Source organism: Copidosoma floridanum, unplaced genomic scaffold (genome assembly GCF_036245765.1).
Source record: "Copidosoma floridanum isolate Cflo_tuat_1 unplaced genomic scaffold, Cflo_Japanese_pri ptg000006l, whole genome shotgun sequence".
Lineage (NCBI taxonomy): Eukaryota > Metazoa > Arthropoda > Insecta > Hymenoptera > Encyrtidae > Copidosoma > Copidosoma floridanum.
The window spans coordinates 20,643,228-20,665,121 of NW_028321883.1; the positions used below are offsets into that span (position 1 = coordinate 20,643,228).

General features: G+C 39.1%; 3 protein-coding genes across 4 annotated transcripts in view; 2 read left to right on the plus strand and 1 right to left on the minus strand.

The window, feature by feature from the left end:
- Nucleotides 1-17,120, minus strand: part of Ndf (Nucleosome-destabilizing factor) — a 34,187-nt gene extending 17,067 nt beyond the window's left edge. The window contains exons 1-8 of one of the 2 annotated variants that reach the window (XM_089598325.1): nt 16,353-17,120; nt 15,633-16,297; nt 15,378-15,414; nt 14,178-14,272; nt 13,977-14,103; nt 13,797-13,898; nt 13,356-13,571; nt 13,013-13,186 (exon numbers count right to left, since the gene is read on the minus strand). In XM_089598325.1, coding sequence (XP_089454451.1) covers nt 13,013-13,186; nt 13,356-13,571; nt 13,797-13,898; nt 13,977-14,103; nt 14,178-14,272; nt 15,378-15,414; nt 15,633-16,102 — 1,221 coding nt within the window. In that variant the 5' untranslated portion in view covers nt 16,103-16,297; nt 16,353-17,120. Of the gene's footprint in view, nt 1-13,012; nt 13,187-13,355; nt 13,572-13,796; nt 13,899-13,976; nt 14,104-14,177; nt 14,273-15,377; nt 15,415-15,632 lie in introns of both variants that reach the window. The other variant, XM_014353104.3, reaches the window with a different exon arrangement.
- LOC106639466 (uncharacterized) lies at nt 3,395-9,224 on the plus strand. Its single transcript, XM_014353102.3, has 4 exons — nt 3,395-4,033; nt 5,115-6,955; nt 7,207-7,489; nt 7,581-9,224. Exons 2-4 carry the CDS (start codon nt 5,127-5,129, stop codon nt 8,289-8,291), a joined length of 2,823 nt encoding a protein of 940 aa, XP_014208588.2. The 5' UTR covers nt 3,395-4,033; nt 5,115-5,126; the 3' UTR covers nt 8,292-9,224.
- Nucleotides 17,121-17,923: 803 nt separating the features above from the next.
- On the plus strand, nt 17,924-21,557 carry Ndfip (Nedd4 family interacting protein). The gene is made up of 5 exons (XM_014353057.2): nt 17,924-18,464; nt 19,391-19,765; nt 19,842-19,965; nt 20,063-20,248; nt 20,315-21,557. The coding sequence occupies exons 1-5, from the start codon at nt 18,462-18,464 to the stop codon at nt 20,416-20,418; spliced, it is 792 nt and encodes a 263-aa protein (XP_014208543.2). The 5' UTR covers nt 17,924-18,461; the 3' UTR covers nt 20,419-21,557.
- Nucleotides 21,558-21,894: the final 337 nt, after the last annotated feature.

Genomic DNA, 21,894 nt, shown 5'->3' on the forward strand with positions numbered 1-21,894 from the left:
TGGCCAAAGGCGAAAACTGCCCGAGCGAAGAAGGTGACGAGGTAAATGGACACACGTGCGTGTGGGCGTGAGTGCGGAAATTGAATTCCTATTTGATTATCGGGTATTTGGAGTGAAAAGAAGAAAGTGATCCTTTTTTTCGATAAAAGTACGAGGTAACTGTCATTTGGAGACCCTGGGATGCGAACCATTTAATTTTAGATCGACCCTTTCGAAAATATTCATCAGCCGGCATTGGGACTGTTTACATTGAATTTTGCAAAGAGAGGATGGTTCTTTTTTGACTGCTGAGTTTAAATCGAAAGCAAACGTGATCACAGAGAGCTAACTCTTGTGTTATAAGTCTGTGAAAATTATAGCTGGACAAGTGAAAGAAAACGAGAGATGTTTTGTCAAAACTGATGATTTTAAGTAAATTAAAAGCATTGAAGTGCACGAAAACCCTTGAATAGGGATTTGTAAAACTGCACTGCTGCTAAGTATTTTCCATGGCCAGAAAAAATATCTAGCCGTTGACGAATCTTATTAGGAATCCAAGTGTTTCAAATTTAGTCATACATTTTAAATGCTTTGATCTGCCAAATCTAAATCATCAAATAGAAGCATTTGAATTTTTCAACATAATTTGAACACACAAGTATTGAGATTTATCAAAAATACTTCAATTTATATTGCTACCACATTAATAGGACGAAATCAACAACATCGATTTGCGTGGCGATTTGCGAATGAAAGCTTTGGATGAAACTTTGAAAAAAAAGTTAAAATAAAGAACGTACTTTCATAGGCGCGTTGTGCGCATATACACGTGCACGCACATCCCGATGACTTTGAAGAAAAGCTCAAAGACACGCCAGCTCGCAAGTCAGTCAAAGCCACCTTTCCTTTTCCGCTCTTCTCTTTTTTCTCTCCGTGTGCCTTTGAGGTTTTTACTTTGCCGTGCGTTCACGGTGCCCTGCTTATTTACCCTCAGTTATTTCTTGACTTATGAAAAAGGAAAAAAAAAAAAAAAAAAAATTAGGTGGAACGAAAATAAGGTTTCAAAGAACAATAGGATGTTGTACTCTGTTTCCGCAGTTTCTTTGCAATTGATGCAAATTTTTTTTTATTTGAACATAAAATATTAATGATGCTAATACTAATTTGCAAGTTGATTAACCTTCATGTGTCTATAACTGGATTTGAAAAGACGATTGTGATTCACAGATCGTAAATCATAAGAGTACAAGTATACCTACTGTCATCGACTTCAGTGGAGACATTATACATTGTCTTTAAATGAAACAATCAAGTTCTACAGCCAATTTGTGTAAATGAATGAAACATTCACCTATAGTGATACTCCATAGGTGTAATAATGACAATAAGTTCAACCAAACACGACATTTTAACGAGCTAATTATCAAGGAAAAAAAAAAAAAAAAAAAATCACTATTTCTCAAACACTCCTAGAAACAATATAAAAGCCATCCATCCTAATTGTCCACACATCGATCCTAAGCGAGCAGAGTATGAAACCGGGAAAACCCGACCTCAACCCTGTACAACTGATAGAGAGAGCCAGAGATCGATGTTCACCTTAGCGCCCACATACCCTCGAAAGCTGCGAGCGAGAAAGAGAATTGCGCGCGCATTCCACTTTATACGTGTATACGTTACTAACGCGAGGAAGCTATACCCGGGTTAGGTGAGTTTATACTACCTATTTTACACTACCGTACGCGATCTGGCTGTTGTTTATAAACGTCAACCTCGTTCAAGGACTGTCTCTGTCTTTCTGCCGCTGTTGCTCGGCTTGTCTCTTGGGGTACAATATAAGTATTCGCTGACAAAACGAGCAGATGCAACGGAGTTGCGGGAGAATCGATGAATGAGGGATATATTTTCAGTGAGTAGGTATTATACACTTTGTAGCAGTTCCGAGGATACAATACGTCATGACTGAGGGGAGAGATGGTTCGGTGGTATTGGGTGGAAATGGAATTTTTTTTTTCTTTTTCTTTTTTAGTGCAATCCAATTGTTTTGCGAGAGTAAGAACAAAAAAGGATGTATTAACGACGAGTACAAAATTATATATAATAAAATCATACAATACACACGTTTTTTGACAACTTCAATGGAATACTGGTTCTACCTGATGGTTGTTGATTTAAAAAAAGACAAACGCATCAATTTAGTTTTTCTCTAGATCATTGTCGTATTAGGTGCTTATTTCAATTTCATTGTTTCTTCGATTTAATGCAATTGATTGTAGTAAAAACTTGCCTTAACAATCTCCACTATTAACCAAGTACACGCCACACGACGAGTAATCACGTGGCAATCAATTTTTTTTCAAGAAATGAGTAAACAGGTGTAAAAGTGGACGAGAATAAATTTTCAATCTTGTTTTAAAAATCGACTTTGGTAATCGGTTGCATTGAAAATGTTCGACTGGCAGTTGCGTACGCGTTTCTTCATTACGAAAAGCGCGTGCCTCGAAGCAAGTAAGTACTTTACTTGAAAATTACGAAAGGAAAATGATTTCGCAGTACAAGCTCCTTATACGAAACGGGCAGCGGTCACAGCCGCCGGAGTGGGAGAACCTAATAATTTATACGCAAGACTTGGATATTTATTCCATCACCATATCTTCTTCTTCATCGTCGTGAGTGAGTTTGCTTTATCTCCGCAAAATGAATGAGTATCCACCTACCTACTATAAATGTCACGCAATAGCTAATGATCACGATTCACGTGATAATTTGCGCACCTCCAAATGCCAAACGTACACCAAAGAGTTCAACAAACGAGGCATTTCGCTACATACGCGATTTTAAGACGATCAACAAGGCCACGGAGTCGAACGAGCAAATCCAATTGTACAAACTCATCCTCATCAACGGAATGCTGTTAATCATCATAATCGTTCCCGAAGCTGCGATAACAAAGCGAGCCCAAAACCACTCGGGGGACAAAGAAACAAGCCAGGAGCTGGTAAGATGACCAACCGCAACTCGAATGCACCTATAAGATGAGAGAGGGAAGCGGAACGAAAGAGTCACAGGAGGGTCAGGGGAGCCGGTCCCAAAGCAACCATCGACGACCATCGTATCACTAGAGAGAAGAGCTATACGATGGGGACCCAACATCCAAGGTATAGCCTTTTTCTGCCCCATTGGCGATGTAAGTATGTATCCTCATGCACGATGTTACAAGCAGATGCGAAGAACATGTATTAATAACGTATATATATATGACATTGTACGCGCGCTGGCTGGGTAATATGCTTTCGGACCGGCGCGCGCAGCCCGAGTTTTTCTCGTTCGTGTGTGCACACACGTTCTCTCTCGTCTGGTACAACCGATCACTGCTCCGAACTGTATAGCTGGGATGCCTTCGCGCAGTCGACGCTCGGCTCTCCCAACGACTGCGTTAATTTTCTCTTCGCGTATGTACAATCTCTCTCCCACGCGTTCCCAGGTTTCCGTATGGGCGTCGCGAACCTGCACACACGCGGCGACCCAACATTGAAGAAAAAAAAGAAGAAAAGCCATCCAAAGTTGGCGATCGACAACCCGATCGAGTGACAGCAGTCGGGAGTTGTCGCAAGGCGGTACACAGTAAAAGTGATTGCCGGTGTGTCAGCAGCAATAAATAATAATAATAATAATATAAATAAAAATACACAATCGTGTGCAAAAGAGCCGCGACAACCAAACCGGGGAAGCAGTCGATAAAGGTTGCTGCCGCCGTTGTAAGTAGCAATGGCGGCCTCGGCTGCTGCTGCTGCCTCCTCTCAGAGATCGTACAGCAACAGCAGCAGAGAAGATACAACATTGGCAACGGTGCAGGCGGAACGATACGGAGTCGAGCAGCTACGTCGTGCCCGTCGTCGCCGGCGCCGCCAACGCTGCTCCTCCTCGGTCGCGTCCACTAGGTGCTAGGGGGCAACACATACCCTCCAGCTGAGCGGACCGGGCGAGCCGATGATACTGCTCCTCCTTGGACCCGCTGACACTACAACTGTTTATCGACCCGGCCCTGAACTAGGTAATCAAACGACGGAGTGTGCACCTGATTGATCCTTCTTTCTTCCTTTGTATATTGTTTGTTGGGGAGGGAGGCACTCGAGTGAGGTTCAAGTTACAGTGCGTGGTCCACCGTGTGTCTATAATAGCTGCATGATTTTTTTTTCCTCTCCCTCTCTCTTTTATATCCGAGGGTGTATCGCAGCTGTAGGATCATCGGCAGGTATATAATAAATTGATGCCAGAGAAGGGCGGCTATACATTTTTGTACCTCAGAGTTCACGGGGCACTGCTAGCTGAATCGATTGTTTCGGAGCACAGGTAAAATACAATGGTCGTACGGAGTTTGCGAGTTATCGATACAGGGACAAAGTAATTGTTGATTATTGTTGCAATTTAGAATTCAGAAGTTCAATATCATGCTGTGCAATTGTTATCATTATCATTTTTATTATCATTTTTTTTTTTTTTTCTTTCATCATGCACGACGCGGAAGTTTGAAATCGCGCTGGCAAAAGAGCTCCAACGCTTACGTAAAAGAGAAAAATATCCGGACGTTCGTCTAGTACTTGATACGTTCCAGAAAGAAGCGACTTCCTGCCAAGAACAACACCACCTACGCCACCATCACGTGTGTCCACAAGTATAAGTGACGCGACACCGGGTTTGCAAAATTTTCCCATTCATACATTGGGTTTTGTCGAAAAACGAAACGACCATTTGATGGTGCGATTCGAAATGTACACGAGAAAGTAAAAACTATCATAGAGTAAAAGAGAGACTGAGCGCTACATGATATTACTTTATGCGCGACGTATATGTTTGTCGGCAAGTCACAATGGGACGTACTTATACCGCAGCCGTGTAATTAAAGCTCACCCACGGGGTTTCGTGGCGCGGCCTACTTAGTACTTTTCCTTGCTTCGTTATAGAAAGAAAAACAAACAAATAAACTGCGCACGCATTATTTGGCACGATGCGCCAATCTACATAGCGAAAACGTCGAGTCACCGGTTAGATGGTTAAACATCGTTGGGCCTTTTTGATCGCAAATGGCCAAAGAGTACACGGGTGTAACGTGTCGACCTGGATTTTTGTTGCAGGCGGCATCAGGGATGAGGGTCGCTCGATGGCAGACCGCCCTTTGCATGAACCTGGCTGTCCTGCTGGTTCTGGTGGCGACGAGCGGTTCGCTGCCCGACGGTTCTCCCAACCGCGACAACAAAAACGCCACGAGCAGCGGTGGGGACGAAATACCGTCATGCCCCGACAATTGCAAGTGCGACGACACGTGGCTGCACTGCTCGGACCGGGTCCTCGGGACGTTGCGCCTCGGGCCGGGGCTGCTCGAGGCTTGGCTGAACAACGTGGGCACCGTCGAATTGTCGAGCTCCCCGCTCGAGTCGGCCGGGGAGTTGCGCGACTTGTTCTGGACGAGGAGCGGCATCGAGCGCCTAAACACCGACACCTTCCGGGGCGCCCCAAGCCTCGAGAACCTCGATCTCGGTGACAACCGGCTCGAGAGGCTTCCCACCGAGATTTTCCACCCCCTCGCCAAGCTAAAGAGGCTCAATCTCACGGGCAACGCGCTCCTCGGCCTGCCCAGGCATCTCCTCCAAGGCCAGAGCCGACTCGAGGTCCTCTGGCTGGCCAACAACCGCATAGCCGTGCTGCCCTTCCAGGCGTTTGAGCCGACCCGCAGCCTCGTCCGGCTGGACTTGTCGGGCAATTTGCTCGTGTCGCTGCCCGACCACAGCTTCCGACCGAACCGGGCGCTGCGGGAGCTCAGGCTCTCTTCGAACCGGCTGACGAGGCTGCCGCCCCAGCTGTTCTCGGGCTTGGTCGAGCTGCGGGTCCTCGAGCTCGACGGCAACGAGATAGACCACGTGCCCCGGGGCTTCTTCGCCGAGCTGAGCAAGCTCGAGTGGCTCGATTTGAGCGACAATCCAATCTCCCAGCTGAGCGGTAGCGCCTTTCACGGGCTACACAGCCTCGGCTGGCTCAATCTCGGTGGCACGGGCTTGAGCTCGCTGATGGTCCCGGGCCTGTGGTTGGCCACGCCAAGGCTCAGGAGTCTTCTGTTGGCCAACACGCGGATCGAGGTGTTGCGCGAGGGCGAGCTCGCCCATCTGGGTTATCTGCAGAACCTCGAGATCACGGACAGCCGGCTGAGGGAGATCAGGCCCCAGGCGCTGCTCGACACGCCCCGACTGCGCAGTCTCAGTCTACGGGACAACCAGTTGAGCTTTTTGCCCACGAGCTTGGCCCAATTGACCGAGCTTCGGCACATCGAGCTCCAGGGTAACCCGTGGGCGTGCGACTGTCGGACCTTTTGGTTCGTGCGCTGGGCCGAGGAGCACGTGCCCCACAGCGCCGCCTTTCGAAGCGGACTGCGCTGCGAGCACGACGTCGCGGGTAGCGCCGTCGAGACGGAACAGGCGCTTAGTTACTTGAATTGCACGCCACCGACTCTATTGAGGGTTAGTCCGACCCAGCACTGGCTCATTCGCGGCGAGGTGGTGCTCGAGTGCGAGTTCGGCGGTAATCCACTGCCATCGCTGACCTGGGTGACGCCCGGGCTGAGGGTCTTCCACTGGAATCCCGACCCCTCTTTCCCCGATGTCTTTGTCAATCACCTACGAGTCCACGATTACGAGGGTGGACCTAGAGGTGGTAGTGCCAGCGTGGAAGACGACGATGACAGAATCCGACTGCTGGAGAACGGCTCGTTGCACATACGGAGACTCCTAAGGGAGGACGTGGGCGTCTACAAGTGTTTCGCCGTCAATCCCATAGCCAACGCCACGAGCCACGTGACCCTCCTCATGGATCCCATCTCGTACTACCACATCAAGATTTTCAGTATTATCGTGGGGGCAGCTAGCGCGGCCGGCTTTCTCCTGATAACTTTGCTGGTCCAGCTGATACGATACATACTCTCGAGGTGGGTGATTTAGTTTATCGCGCGTTTCTTTATCCTTTTTGTCTTTCGCCACGCTGTTGATACTATTTGCTCTTTCGATCTTTCATAGTTCAGCCAGATTGTCATTTCACTTCCAAACAACTAAACTAAACAACTAAAAGTATTGTAACCGACTTTAACCGTTTCAAACGCGATATCAGTTTTAATGTAAAAACATTTTTCTTCTTTGACAAAAAAAAAAAAAAAAAAAAAAAAAAAAACCACAACCACAGATGCGGGTGTCCCAAGTGGTGCCTGTGCTGCCGTCACGTGGGCGTTTCGCCACGGGCCAAGCAGATCTACCAGATGCTGGACAACATCGAGACATACAAGAGCCAACAGCTCGAGCGTCTGCGCGAAAATTATACCCAGCAGGTACACAGGATCAAGGACAACTGCGCTCAGCAGGTCGAGTGGATCAGGGACAGCTACGAGGGCCAGATGCAGCACATACGCGACATTCGCGACTACGGCACCAGCCATCTGACTACTTTGCGCGACCAGTATTACGATCAGGTGGGTTTTTATAACTATCTTCTTTCTTTTGTTCTTGCCAGTGTAAGGGTGATAATTAAAATGATGTTTCGTTATCGTGGTTGGCCAACAGGTGAGGCGGGTACGCGACTACTCGACGGGCCAGCTCAACTGGGTGCGCGAGAACTACGTCTTCCAGCGTAACAAGATCCGGAAGTTCAGCACCCACCAGGTCCTTCGTTTGCGCGAGTCTTACAAGTTCCAGCAACAGACCCTCAACAAAGTGCTCGAGAATCTTCCGAACCTTTACCTCGATAACTGCCGCAGCGGTTCGGCGTGCGACCGCTCGGAATCCGGAGTCTTTGACGCCGAGGACGGGTCTTTCCTCGCGACGGACGTAGGCGGCCAGGTCGACCCCTACCTTAAGGCCAGAATTGACGAATTGGTCGCCCAGTACACGGCTAGCTTCGACGACATCAACAGCGAGTACTACACGCCCACCGGGCCGTCCTCTTGCAGTCCGCGTACAGCTCCAAATGCGTTCCTCCATCTGGAAGGCGTGCCCGTGATCAACTACATCGACGACCGGCCGCCCAAGCCATTGCTCGCTCTAGCCAAGCCGGTGGTCGTGGTGGCTGACCCGTGCTGCAGTTCCACGGTCGAGGTAGTGATAGCCGAGCGCGCAGACGAATTCGGTAGCTCGTCGAGCGTGGACCGACCCGTTTTCCGGGGCACCAGTGCCGAAACTGTGGCCGGAGACGACAGGGTCAACACGCCGGAGATGGTGGGTTTGCCGATGCCCAGCATCAGTCTACCTGATCTGCCGCGCGAGACGAGGCTCTGAGATTATTGGTGGTGGTGTTGGTGTTGGTGGTGGTACTATTCTTCTGTTGATCCTTTGCTTTCGGTTGACAATTATGATAATGAACTACTGACAGTGCGGCAGTTGAATTTTCTGTTTGTTTTACGCTCTTGTTGTTGATCCAGTGAAACTATCAGCATACGATGATGATGATGATAAGTACCTGAGTCGAAGTGTACAAAGCAAAGGAAAAAACGAGGAAAACCGAATAACGTGTGTGATAAAATAGAAAAATTAAATAATAATTACGAAGATAAACATAAATAAATAAAATAATAATAATAATAATAATAAAAAAGTGCAGTTTTGTTGTTCTTGATTGACAGTGTGCTACGAGTTTGTTTGTTTTTCTTTTAAAAAAGTAAAAACGACAGGAACGACGTGATGATACTCGCTCACTTTCATCCTCGAGGAGGACACACAATAATAAAATTTTATCAATTGATGAGATGACGAATGATAAGAGCCTACATTAGGTGTCAATTTTCAAGTCGATTCCTATATTGTATTATAATGAATATTATATATACCGAAACACGCTTTACAATTTTGAAAAACACCAGCAAACAACAAACAGTTGAACAATGTCTTTGCCACTATTCTGTGTCTCGACAATGTTTGTTTTTCAATTATCAGTACACATATGTGATAATAATAAAAAGGAGAGTAAAGAAAATGGGACGACGAAGAAGACGTGTGGCGGATGTGTACATTAATCCGACGTGAGACGACGATAGCCAAGATTATGGAGAAGACGATGAAGACTGATAAAACAAACGTCGCCGTGAATTCACGTATGAGAACATACTTTTAGTGTACAGTATGAATGCATTATACCTACACATATTCCTATATTACACATATACACTACGTAAGGGCTCGTTAAAAAGGTTTTTTTTTTTTTTTTTTTTTTTTTTTTTTACATTGATTATTATCGGATTTAGAAGTAGAGGTGTACTCGTATAAATGACATATTATATTGCTGCTGATCGTTGGTGGTGGTTATAATATATAGAGTAGTTTGTCACGTGCGGGAGAAAGACGAATGACTATACTCATGTTGCGGTCATGACAATTTTTTTTCAACAGAACTAATGTAGGTATCGATCGAGTGTTACAGGGACATGAGATTAGTTGATTGCTATACGATGATGAGTACGAGTTACTGTTTGTTTGTTGACCATCAATTATTATGTTCGACGAGAATAAATTTTTTTTTAATTCCAAGTTATTGTAATTACGCAAAATGTCGCATGTGTAAAAGCAATGCTTTGTAATGGTGAGCTGTAAGCCGACATTTCTTTGTCTACTTTAATCGATGATAAAATGGATAATAAAAGGTACACGATTTAAAAACAAATACAAAATTATTGTTTTATTCATCACATAAGTTTAGCTTTGATGAAAAAAAGAAAAAAAAATTATTCATCTCTCATGTGTAAATATTGTAGTACACTGTTTGATTTTCCCCATCTGAATTTTAACCATAAAAAGCCTGGTAGATCTTTCACCAATCGATTTTTCTCTCTACTTTAAAATTCGACAAAGAGGTAAAATAAAATGAACGAGCTATTTAATCGAAATCTATTTTTTTTATTATTCAACACGAAAATCTTGACAACACACGGTTGAGTTTTACTGTGATCATTAGGGATTGACATTTTTCTTTTTTTTGCTGTTTTTCACATGCATGAAAAATACATAGGCAAAACAATTTTGGCAATATGAGCAATTTGTGAATCATTATTAAAATGAATCGAAAAATATTCTCGAAACTGTGGAAAAGTATGAAAAGGGAGAGTAATCTCAAGGTTACATTACCACTACAAATCGTTTGAACAGAATCTTACATATAATACGGCTCGTGAAAAATAAGTATAAAAAAAGCTTATTCAAAGAATTAGTTATAAATCAACGCTTATTATGAGGCTCGTACTTATGCTTCCTTCAAATTGCATATGTATTTTTATACGTCGTTTTAACGTGTAATAAGTGGGAATCGTTCCTTTTCTCAATAAATATCGACATATTATACGCGAAGTTTGAAGACTGACGAAGTTTCACTTGTTAATGGAACAATTCATCAAGATTTTACTTTTGTAGCATAATTTAAATTATGTGGGCGAAATTTTTTTTTTTTTAACCAATTTTCCCATGATCTTAATCATAATAAGCACGATATTGCTACTGATTTAAAAAATAGTACCGTGGGAAATTGGGCAATATTTTATTTTTAATTTAAATTAGACAACCTTATTTGCGCAAAAAATGATAGTTTAAAAGTGCTTTTCTACCTCAACATATACAAATAAAACACGAATTTTTTGTTTATACTTAATTAATATAAATTCGTGTATTGTTTATAAAAATAAGATAATTTATACACCGTTTTAAATTTTTTAACACAATCAATTGATTTATTTTTCACCTACATTTCACACTAATTTAAAATTTAATTTTTTTTTTTATTAAATGAACTAGAATTTTTTTCTAGTGTAGATTTCAACAATAATCAAAAATTGTAATAATGTATTGTGTATGAACCAATCGTGTAAAAACATCCTGATGCCTATACCACCTTACCATTTATTGAAATAAAATGGTTTTTAAAGTCCTATTGTATGTCTTCATGCGTCAAACATTGAGTTTTTCAATCTTTTAGGAAGTACAATGAAGTACGAGTGTTTTGGAAAACTTGAGCAAATATTTGAACAATTTTTAAGAATGCTGTTAATTTATTACGTTGAATTAAAATAGAAATAAAAAGTGTAACATCCCCAGTTAAAAAAAAAACTTTAACAATTTATTTTATTACCACGGTAGTAATTAAAGCTGTGACCCAGATTTTATTGAGTTTACCGCAATGCATAAGGGAAAATTTTTTTTTTAACTTAACTTTAACACATGTTGATGAATTTCACAATAGTGAAATTAAAAACTGTCCTACATAAATAATGACGGCAGCGGAAAACATAGAACCGCGTTTACTGCGAACGGATTGTTACATAGGCCAGAATAGACAGTTCGTCACATAACGGTTTTTGTTTTCCAACGACAATGCTATGTTTTTAAATATGTATTTAAGGAGATGATGAAAACCTTTTAAATGTGTGTACTCATTAAATAGCACTTTCATTCCAAATTGAATTTCTCTGAATTTGAAAGCTTTCAATAGCGTTTTTGTAATATCGATTAGAACAAAGAATTTTTTTTGTTCATTAACTGCATAAAGTCTCAAATAAGTATATAAATATTAAATATGTACACAAGTTGATTAAAATTTACAATAATATGAAAATTAATATGAATCATTGATTACGGAAAGTTATGAAATAATGGAGTAAAAATTGGTATAATGAATACTTATTTAAAATTGTTAAAGTTCTATTGTTCTATTATAGTTTCATGAGTATTATTGTTTGAACTTGGAAATTTTGTAGGATATTATTTACTTAAAAACTCAAACACATATGATCAAAACATTCAAATCGATGCATTGAAGAGTTCGAAAAAATTTTTTTTGAATCGACTGTTTTTACTTAAAAGTATAACTTTATAAAATATGTATTTAAATGGCGTATAAGTATGCCGCGAATGCCCTCATTAGAATATGAATCTTTTCTATGCTTATTTTAACTGCTTCTTGAAATAAAATCCTTAAAAAAAAAGATATTGTCTTTATTGCTGGTCATCTAGGATATTTTTATGTTCTATGAATATTTCATTTTTTCATGGCGTTAAAATTAAGTTATAAAATACAAAAAATGTTCATACATAAACAAGATTAATTTTGTAAAATAAAACTAAGTAGTAGGGTATTGATTCAAGGCAATATAACGAAAACCAGGAAAAAAAAACGAACTGAAATACTACTGTTGAGTAAATAATTGTACAGTGATACTCGACAATGATTTGTAGAGTAACAGGGCTGTGTCTCTTTAAAATAACTGCTCTTTATGTTTGTATCAAACAGAGGGGATGTTAATATTTTTCTTAGATAAGTGACGCGAAAAAACGAAACGAAAGTGAAGGCTAGGCATGCAACAACATTGTTCTGTGTGACAAAACAATAAGTACCTTTAATATGGCATTTTTATGTGCCATGTACGAAAATCTTTACTGTATTAATTGGTAAATAAAGTTAAAGCCAATTTGAATACCATACAAACAAGTTAATTACTTATTCCTATCCTTATTACGAATTACTTAACTTATTTTTTGATAAGACTCTTATCAAATGTTAATAAATAAGCGATATACCAATTCATCTTACATTATTTTTTAAGGTAAGTTTTACTATCCTACTGTTAAAAATATTGTGATTTAAATGTTTGTTGTATAAAGTATACTATATAATTATATAATTGCTATAAAGTAAGCTGATGCTAATTCTATAATTTTTTGTATGAATTATGATTAAAATTGTTTAACTTGAGGCCATGTATATGATGAAAGTATACTACTGTTATAATATTCGTAAATAACATGGAAACTGATAATAATAACAAGTTATAAGTAAATAAAATAAATACTTTAAAAGTTCAAGTCATAAGTTCGCTCTTACATCAAATAAGCAATCACAGACTACTTATTTAAAACTATTTAATTTTGAGATTCATTGATATATAAAAATAGGTAAAAAACAAAGACAAAAAGAACTTTGCTCGTTGAATTAAAGTAAGTAATACATCAAGTACACTTACCTTTTCTTGCGTCCTGTTCCATACAATTACTTTGTGTCCACTGTTAAGAAGATTTTTCACGATTCCACTGCCCATGATACCAAGTCCAAGAAATCCAAATTTCAAGTTTGAGGCACGGATGTTTTTGTCTTTCAGTGTTTGGGAAAGAGTTTCCACGTCAAGAGGTGGTGTTTCCTGTAATAATTATAATTGTTAGGTTCTATTTTTTAATTTAATTGAATAGAAAAATTAGAAGAGAAAAAAATTCCAATTTCAGTTTATTGATTGAACGAGTTAGATATGTCCAGCGTAATCATATAAAATTTTGTAGAACTAAGTTTAGTTTTATTAAAATATAACTTACAGGTCTGCTAATATTTGCAGGTCTGTCTAAGAGAGAGCCACCCTTTCTCATTGGTGTCGAATGATTCAAAGTAGGACTTATACTGCTAAGCCTGTTACTACTACTACTTGCGTTTGAATCCGTTCTTTGCTTTTTGGCTGAACGACGATCGCTGCTTCCGGCATTACTTTCTCTTTTCATTTTTGGAGTTTCCTGCAAAGTCACGAATGTTTTTAACTAAAATAAACAAAAAAAAGAAGCACAGGTTAAATTAATGAAACAAAAAAAATTAGACTACGTAACAAACATTTAACGATTGATGAAAAAAATTTATGATAAATTATTTTGGGTTCACATGCCATTGGTCTTCCATGCAGTCATGAGGACGATTTAATCAACAACTACCACTGAAAAGTATTGTTTTGCTAAAAAATATAATTTGATATTTAAATACCCCCTTACTTTTTTTGGTTTAATCTTTGGAGTTTTCTTTCCAATAGAAGTATTGGTCTCCTCTTTTAATTTGTCAAATAGGGTATCCGAATCAGGTCCATCTTCAAACACCTTAAAATTATTATTTAAATATTTAAATCAAATTTATTTTAAGGAATTTTCAAGTGATACAACAAATTGTAGACTTACCTCTCCTTTGGTAATAAAATCTTCGATCTCTTGACAAGCTTCTTTAAACTGTGCATTTTTGGACAATTTCGTGCATGTGTCTTTATGCTCATGATAAGATTTGATATTATTTTCATCAATCCAGCCACTACAAAAATTGATTACCATTAATACAATCACCTCAATGAGTGAGTGGTTAATGTCCACCAAAAAATAACTTACAAGTTATTTGTTCCAAAAAAATATATACAGTGAATTGGAACTTTCTTATTGAAGCTAGAAGCTGGCCTTTTCATATCTCTCAGTGGTTTGGATATCTTTAATATTACATGTTACTTTAATATGAAGATTCTCCATGTTTTCATTGGATGTAAGTGTAGATTCAAAATATAGTGGATTAATATATAAATGCTAGTAGAATCCCGAAAATTATATTTTTCAACTATTCTTTGGTTTGACAATAAATTGAAAAATTTTACAGATGGAGAACGAGAAAAGCTAAATGTGCAATACGTGTAATAAAAAATAGAAGAAAAAACGAAATTGAAACAACAAGGGGTCAATAAGAAAAGGATAGAACTAGTTAATTAAAATTCGATTCATTCTTCGAAATGTAGCGACTTTAAAAATATTTAATTTATGTTATTAACTTATAAGATTTTATATCAATAAAAAATGGCTAGTGTATGGGTTATTCTTGGTATGTGCATGCAGCTACTTATTCTTATGTCAACTGCAATGCATGCCATCAAAAATGGTTATTGAATGAACATTTCGTTGTATCAATGTCGTTTCTATAGCATCTTATTTAAAAGGATCATGATTCATCGATTTAATCATACAGATTCTTTAAAGCCCTCAGAGCTTTGCAATACTGACACTAGTAGAATATAAAGTAAAAACCCTGAACGATACATAGCTTCTGTGCTCCAAAATGTTGAGACAAGAGGTTATGGACGCGTACCGTCAAAACAAAAACACAAACGGGGTCTGTCTAAGTAAGAAAACATCTCTGCGTCAACTATAACGGTTTTAGCGTGGGTAGCAGTTCTGGAGACAAATATCATGCAGAAGAGAACCCCTACAGTTACACGTACTCATCAAAAGTTTATATATATACATTATGATGTACACCCATGGAGATGCAATAGTGAGTACGTGTGTGTGTGTGGGTCGTCCTCAACATAAATGCATACGCCAGCAGAACGTATTAACGTAAAGCACGATAGTTTCCAGTCTCAGAATACGAAAGAGAGGCGGCAAAAGCGCGGGAGATAAAAGCTGCGCGCACTGGTGCGGGGAGGGGCACGGGCGGACGGGACACCCCGTCACACAACTTCACAGAAGATCCGAGATCCGAGAGAGCGTATGTTGTGTTGTGTACACACAGTACAGTAAGGAGTCGAGAATGTAGGTACTCACCCTGCCAGGCCACGGTGAAAACCCTTTCATCTTCGCCCTGCAACAAACACAATGTTATTTCTCAATTTTTTTTTTATGTACACATGCAACTAAATAACGAAATGACCCGTAGGCGTCAACGATGTTGTTTTTAGGTTATGTGCGGTGTTTATGTTTTTTTTTTTGATCGTTTGTATACATACAAATGCACGTCCAAATACCAAACACATTCACCCACTGTAACACCAAGGCTAGTGAAGCACGAAAATTACGCACCAGACGAGATCGCCGAGCTTGTAGGCGGGATCGGTGGACATACTAGCACGGGATGCCGGCGAGGGACGCGGGCTGTTCCTGGCCGAGGTAGTGGTCACTGGGCTAGCGGCTGCTCGCTGTTTCTTTCCCTGTGGCTTTTCAGCTACCGCAATCCGTGGTTTTTTCACCGGTACCTCTACCTCCTCCTCCTCCTCTTCTGCTTCCTCCTCCTCCTCCTCCTCTTCTTCTTCTTCTTCCGATTGCACTGGCTTAACTTTTTTTTCTTCCGGCTGTTGTTTTTGCTGTTCTTCTTCTTCGTCCTCTTCCTCTACTTCCTCTTGTTGTTTTTCCTTCAGCTGTTGTTGTTGCTCTGGTAATGGTTCTGGTGGCGGCTGTTGCTCGGCGGGAGCTTCAGAATTCGAGGCACTCGTTGGCTCCGTCTCGGTCGGCGAGCGACAAGCGACTGAACTGGCAGCGGCTGCCTCGGGCATCCTCGCTTATTTTAGTTTACCTAATGTTGTACACGTACCACTCTACCAAAACCTCCCGCGTGATAAAGAGAGATGTCTGCATGCGCGTCGGCTACGTTGTGTAGCTCTCGTCTGCGCTTATGCCTTTATGGAGACTGCGCTGGTCGGCCTCACGACGCCTTCCTGGAGTTCGGTCCTCCTCGCCTTCTTTTGGTCCTAATATATACTAGGTTAGTCGAGTTGCAACTTGGAGGAGGTTAAGGCGACTCACGCAATGGACAACAACGATGATGATATTTTTTTTCCTCCCTTTCCTATCTCTTTCCCTGTCTCTCTTGACCAAATGCCGGATTCGATGTCTCCGTGATGATTACCACGACGACGACGATGATACTGCGATAAGCAGTCGGTTTGACAGGTTATCGGCGTCTTGCTGATTAGTCTTGAACCAAATACGCTACGTCCGACGCGTCGGGCTACTCTTGCCCGCTACCCACTAGTCTTATGGTCGGTTTTACATCAGCACATTTGTTTACGTCTCTCCGGGAACTTCCTTATAGAACACTCACGAAATCGAGCTCGGCTTTGCACAAGCTTCGCCCCTTGATGGATTCAATCACTCGGAAAAACAACGCCGAGTCCGTTAGAGCCTCGATTTATCGGCCAATGGTCGATTAACCAACAAATTTTTACTAATAAAACACTCGATCGGCACTACTATCACACGTGACTTTTAACACACAACTGCATGCAAACACGACTGGACTCGCATTGTATACGGTTACGGTTATATAGTCGACAAGTCGACGTAAGCATACCGTGAAGAGAACCCCATTGTGGAACAAGCCTAAGCTCATTTTACTGATTTTTTTTCATGGTTATTCTGTTGTTCAACTTCATTTACGATCATATTTATCGTCGAATTGGATTTTTTACGACTTATAATGTTACTCTTGGTTAAATATTGTTAATTTGTTGCAATTGGTTTCAAATTGTTCAAGTGATGTTTCCGGTTCCAATGGGTCGACCGTCCAAGATGGCCAACCTCGAGCCAATCGGAGAGAAAGTTGTGGATTGCTGTGGTTTTCATTAATTTCATTGGCCAGCAAGACCCACGTTTCCGTTGACCTACAGGAAGTTCGATTTTAAACTTGATAATTTGAACTGCCAAGTTTAGGAGAGAAGAAATTAGTTTGATTCTTTGTTTTTTTTTTTGTTTTTTGTTTTTTTTTGAGATAAATGCTGCAGTATTTTGGTTAATCTGTATGATTTTGAAAGATTACACTACGAAACGACTAACAATTTATAGAGACAAAATATGTGTATAAAATCATTTAATGGTTACCAGTTTTTCTTTTCTACCGATAAAGACAGTATACTTTTATTTTTTACTAAAGAAAAAAAATCAAATGCAAAGAAAATTAAAAAAAAAAAAAAATTTTAGGCTACTCTGTTTTAGGCTTGTCTTTCAATACTCGAATACTAAAATATTTTTAACTGAACGGCACAGATTTTCTTGACGATCTGAAAGTAAAAACATTGTTAAAACATTTGACGACGTCGTAAACAAACAATAAAGAATTAGTGAACATTAGTCATACAATCAGGAAGACAATGATGTACTTACATTGATGTTTTACGCGAATAAAAAGATCGATACAACTTAAGGAAAAAAAACAAACCAAACAATACACTTGAAAGTATATGTTGTTACGTATAGGTACTTACAACAACAACTCGATACGATCCGCCCACGCATCGCAAAGAATGCCAGAGAGGTCAAAGAGACAGGCTGTATAGTTTTTCCAGTTCTCCACTTTATCCGCGAAGTACAACCTTACCGCTCGCATCGAATTGACGTTTGACAATTAAAATAAAATGCGTGTGCAGTTGACTGTATGTACCCACATACAGTAAAAACTTCAACTTATCGATAAATTTTATCATTATTATATATTTTGCTTTGTCTGTTCTTCCTCTTCTCCAGCTTTGTGTGTTAAAAATAAGCCAAACACACGATATCAGGCTCTGCCCAGTGTTGTATAAATATAACAAAAATACTTACGTCAGTGTATGTGTAAAAGTGCGTGTGTATACAAAATACAAGAGAGAGAGAGAGAGAGTGGATCAGTGGATGAGCAAGTTTATAGTCTATACCCTGAAACTTGGGGGTCAACTACTCGACTCCTCGACGACAATTTTTACCCGAGGACGACGCGACGACTCTCTCGTTGTGTGTGTATGTACACAGCAAGAACGGGTGCGTGTGTGTATTAAGGACACTGGGGTATAACATAATAAACCTGTCAAAGGGGCCCCTGCCCAACGCGACGAAAAGGATCCTCGTCGTCGATTCCTGGTGCTGAACGACACATCTAATATGGTTCGTACATATTAAGTATTACCTCTGCTTTTTCACCGTTTCTTGTAAGCTTCCTCCACACTTCTTCGTGGAACTTTACTCTTGGCCCGGAGTTGTTGGTGGCTACCTTACATGCCTAATAAGTACTTATACTTGGGAAGGTAGGAACGAAAAAGGTCGAGGATTTGTTTCGGGCTCTTAGCTGGATGCTGTGGGTGCGTCGGGTTAGGCATTTTTTAGATTCGTCTTTTTTGTTTTGATACTTTATTTGATGCATTATTATCGTTACCCACAAGTGTTGTTACAGTACGAGTAAGGATTTTCTATTCTGAATATTTAATCATTGAAGTGGAATTAAAGTGCAGGCAATTTTGTGTTGTTTTGATTTGTGTACACGTTTGTGATGGAAGTGAATACTTGGTGTATGTAATTATGTATTTGAATTTTGAAGGGAACTATGGTCAACAATGCGATGATGTATACTATGGTGAACAAATTAATATGTGTATTATTTTTTAGCTTAGGTTTGGCTAATAGGCTAATTTATTCTTAATTGGAGCTGTACACTGGGAGTGCCACTTTAGTTACTTTTTAAAGCTGCTCAAACGCTTTAGAACTGTTATTTTGTTACTCAATGTTATTCAACTGCTAGAGCCGAGTTTTTATAAATTTTGGATTAAATTTTTCTTCAAATCCACTTTGATTATGGTTTTCAATGGATACTTTGTTGTTGTATTGTTAAGTTTTTGATTAACAATATAGAATATAGAGTGGTGTTATGATAATCAGTTCAAGTTACAGACTGTTCATTGCTAAGAAAAAGTAGAATCGTCTCGTCACGATAAATTAAAGTAAAAGTATAAAAGTAGAACAATAAAAACAAACATTAGTAGAATTTTCAATTCTTTATGAAGTATGTTAATAGACATTAAATTTATTATGATCAGTCGGAACAATCACAAATGGAAGGAGCAGCGGCTGCAGCACCCGCGGTTGTTGGGATAAATCTTCAAAATCATTCCCCAGATCTCCAAGTGAATCAGGTTAATAATCAGAATTCAACTCTTAATCAAAATGACAAAAACGAAGAGCAAGTACAAGCAGTAGATCATGCAAGAGTTCAGGTTCCATGCCAACCACAAGCTGCAGCTGTAGTGCAATTGGAACCTGAGGATATTCCACCCCCCAAGCCAGATTTTTCTGCTCCACCACCTTATGAGGTTGTCACAAAATTACCTAGTTACGAAGAGGTTCAAAGGGAGAAGACCCTTCATGGTGAACCCATGCCACAGACTCATCCCGAAATAAATGTAGATTGTTTAGTAAGTCTTTGAGTATGTTTATAATTCGGTAATAATTAATTAAGTACTAATTAAGAATTTATTAATTACATTGAAGCCTGGGGATTTAAGGACACCACATCAGCCTTTGACTATTTTGGCAATAGATTCTGATGGTGCTGAGGGTGATTTGGAAAGTCGAATGCTGGGTACAGATTTTATGTTTATTACGGCCTTTTTAGGTGAGGAATTATTGAATTATACTATTGTGCAAAATTTTTCATCCACACGAGTGGTTGTGATTTTTTTTTTAAAATCATTTCCCTTTTTTTTTTTTAGTTGCATTCCTATTTAACTGGATTGGTTTTTTGCTGTTGATGTGCTTCTGTCACACAATAGCATCGCGATACGGAGCACTGTCTGGATTTGGATTATCCTTAACGAAATGGACAATAATTGTTAAACAGTCAACTGATTTGGCCTCCCGTGAAAATGCGTGGCTGTGGTGGTTGATAATGCTCATTGGTAATTGTTTGATTAGTTTTTGAAACTCGTCAATAAAATTTTTATTTTACTCTTAATTAATTTCAGGTATACTGATCTGCCTTCGTGCTATTATTCAGTATTTGAATATCAAACGGGGATGGCGTCTATTATCGGGCAGTGCTCAAGAACGCCTACTTTTTTATTATTGAGCTTTTAATTACAAATTTCAAAGTGATTGATTCAGGGTGAGAGAGCAAAACTTTTTTTAACTACAATTTATAGAGGAATGAAATTAAATTATGCAAGGTATACGGATTTTGATATACTTTTTGTGATTTGAAAGTTTTAAAAAAGTTTTTGTGATTTCCAGTGCTTTAACAAAAAAAAGTCGCACATATGTATGAAAATTTAATGTGGTCTACACATCATGTGAAAAGTTTTGGTACATTTGAGAATTGTTTTACTAGATTTGTTCAAGCCCCTTTTGGTTCGGTTCGGTTCTCTTAACAAAATATACCTATACATAGGGAACCAAACAGAACTGGTTTTGTATATATAGGTATATTTTGTTAAGAGAACCGAACCGAACCAAAAGGGGCTTGAACAAACCTTTACTTATACACCATTGTCTCTACATTCTTCTTGTTATAAAAACAATGTCAATCAAATGTGTAAAAAAAGAGCTAATAATTACAATTGTATAAATTAAGTATCTTTGATGGTTCACATTGTAGGTTTTAAACATTTCAAGAAGTGAACTATCAAACCAGAGTACATTTTAATTTTTGTTACGGAATGAAAAGCTGTTTAGCAGCATCCTAACAATTACACAATTCAATGTGCAGAAAATGTTGATGATAAAAATAATCTAGATTATAAGTATGGGGCTTAAAGATACTTGATCAAAAGTGTGCAAGTATAAATCGTAATGTTATTAAAAAAATCATATTGATAAGTAATCTTTTGTAAGACGGCAGTTTTGTCGGATTGCTTAATAATGAGTTGTAATTATGATTTACAATGAATGAAAAATTCGAAAGTTTGTAAAATGATATATGTACACTTTTATTTTGCTAAATCGAATTTAATATATTTTAAACTATTTTTTTATCATAGAATATATGTATATATATATATATATCCTATACATATTTTCTATTATACCCATTCATGTTGCAAGCGTTGATAAAATGTTAACACTGCTTTTTTAGTGCACTCTTATTTATTCTAAGGTATTAATTAAATTTAAGTATCTCTTGTAATTTATAAGTATTGATTTTACAATTTTCTTGTCTCAGACTGTAAGTTAGAAGTATTTTATGTAAATAAAATTATAAGATATTTAGTATTTCTGTATATTGCAGTTTTTTTTGAGCCCTTTGGCCACTAAAAAAAGCACGCACGACTATTAATAATATTTCTACTCATTTCTAAACTATTCATAAAAAGTTGCGTGTCTTCAATGGCGTGAATAATATTTTTTCAAAAAACTTACATTTGACCAATATTTTCGATAAGATTTCACCGCGTAATCAAGTAGCATATTTTTTGATTCCTCCTTCAACCGTCGAATTTTCGTTGTTCTCAAATGAAAAAACGCAATTCAACCGATTTTGTTTAATTCCACGTAAAAAAAAAAAAAAAAAAAAAAAAAATCCACACTCGTACGATGGTTGCACAAAACC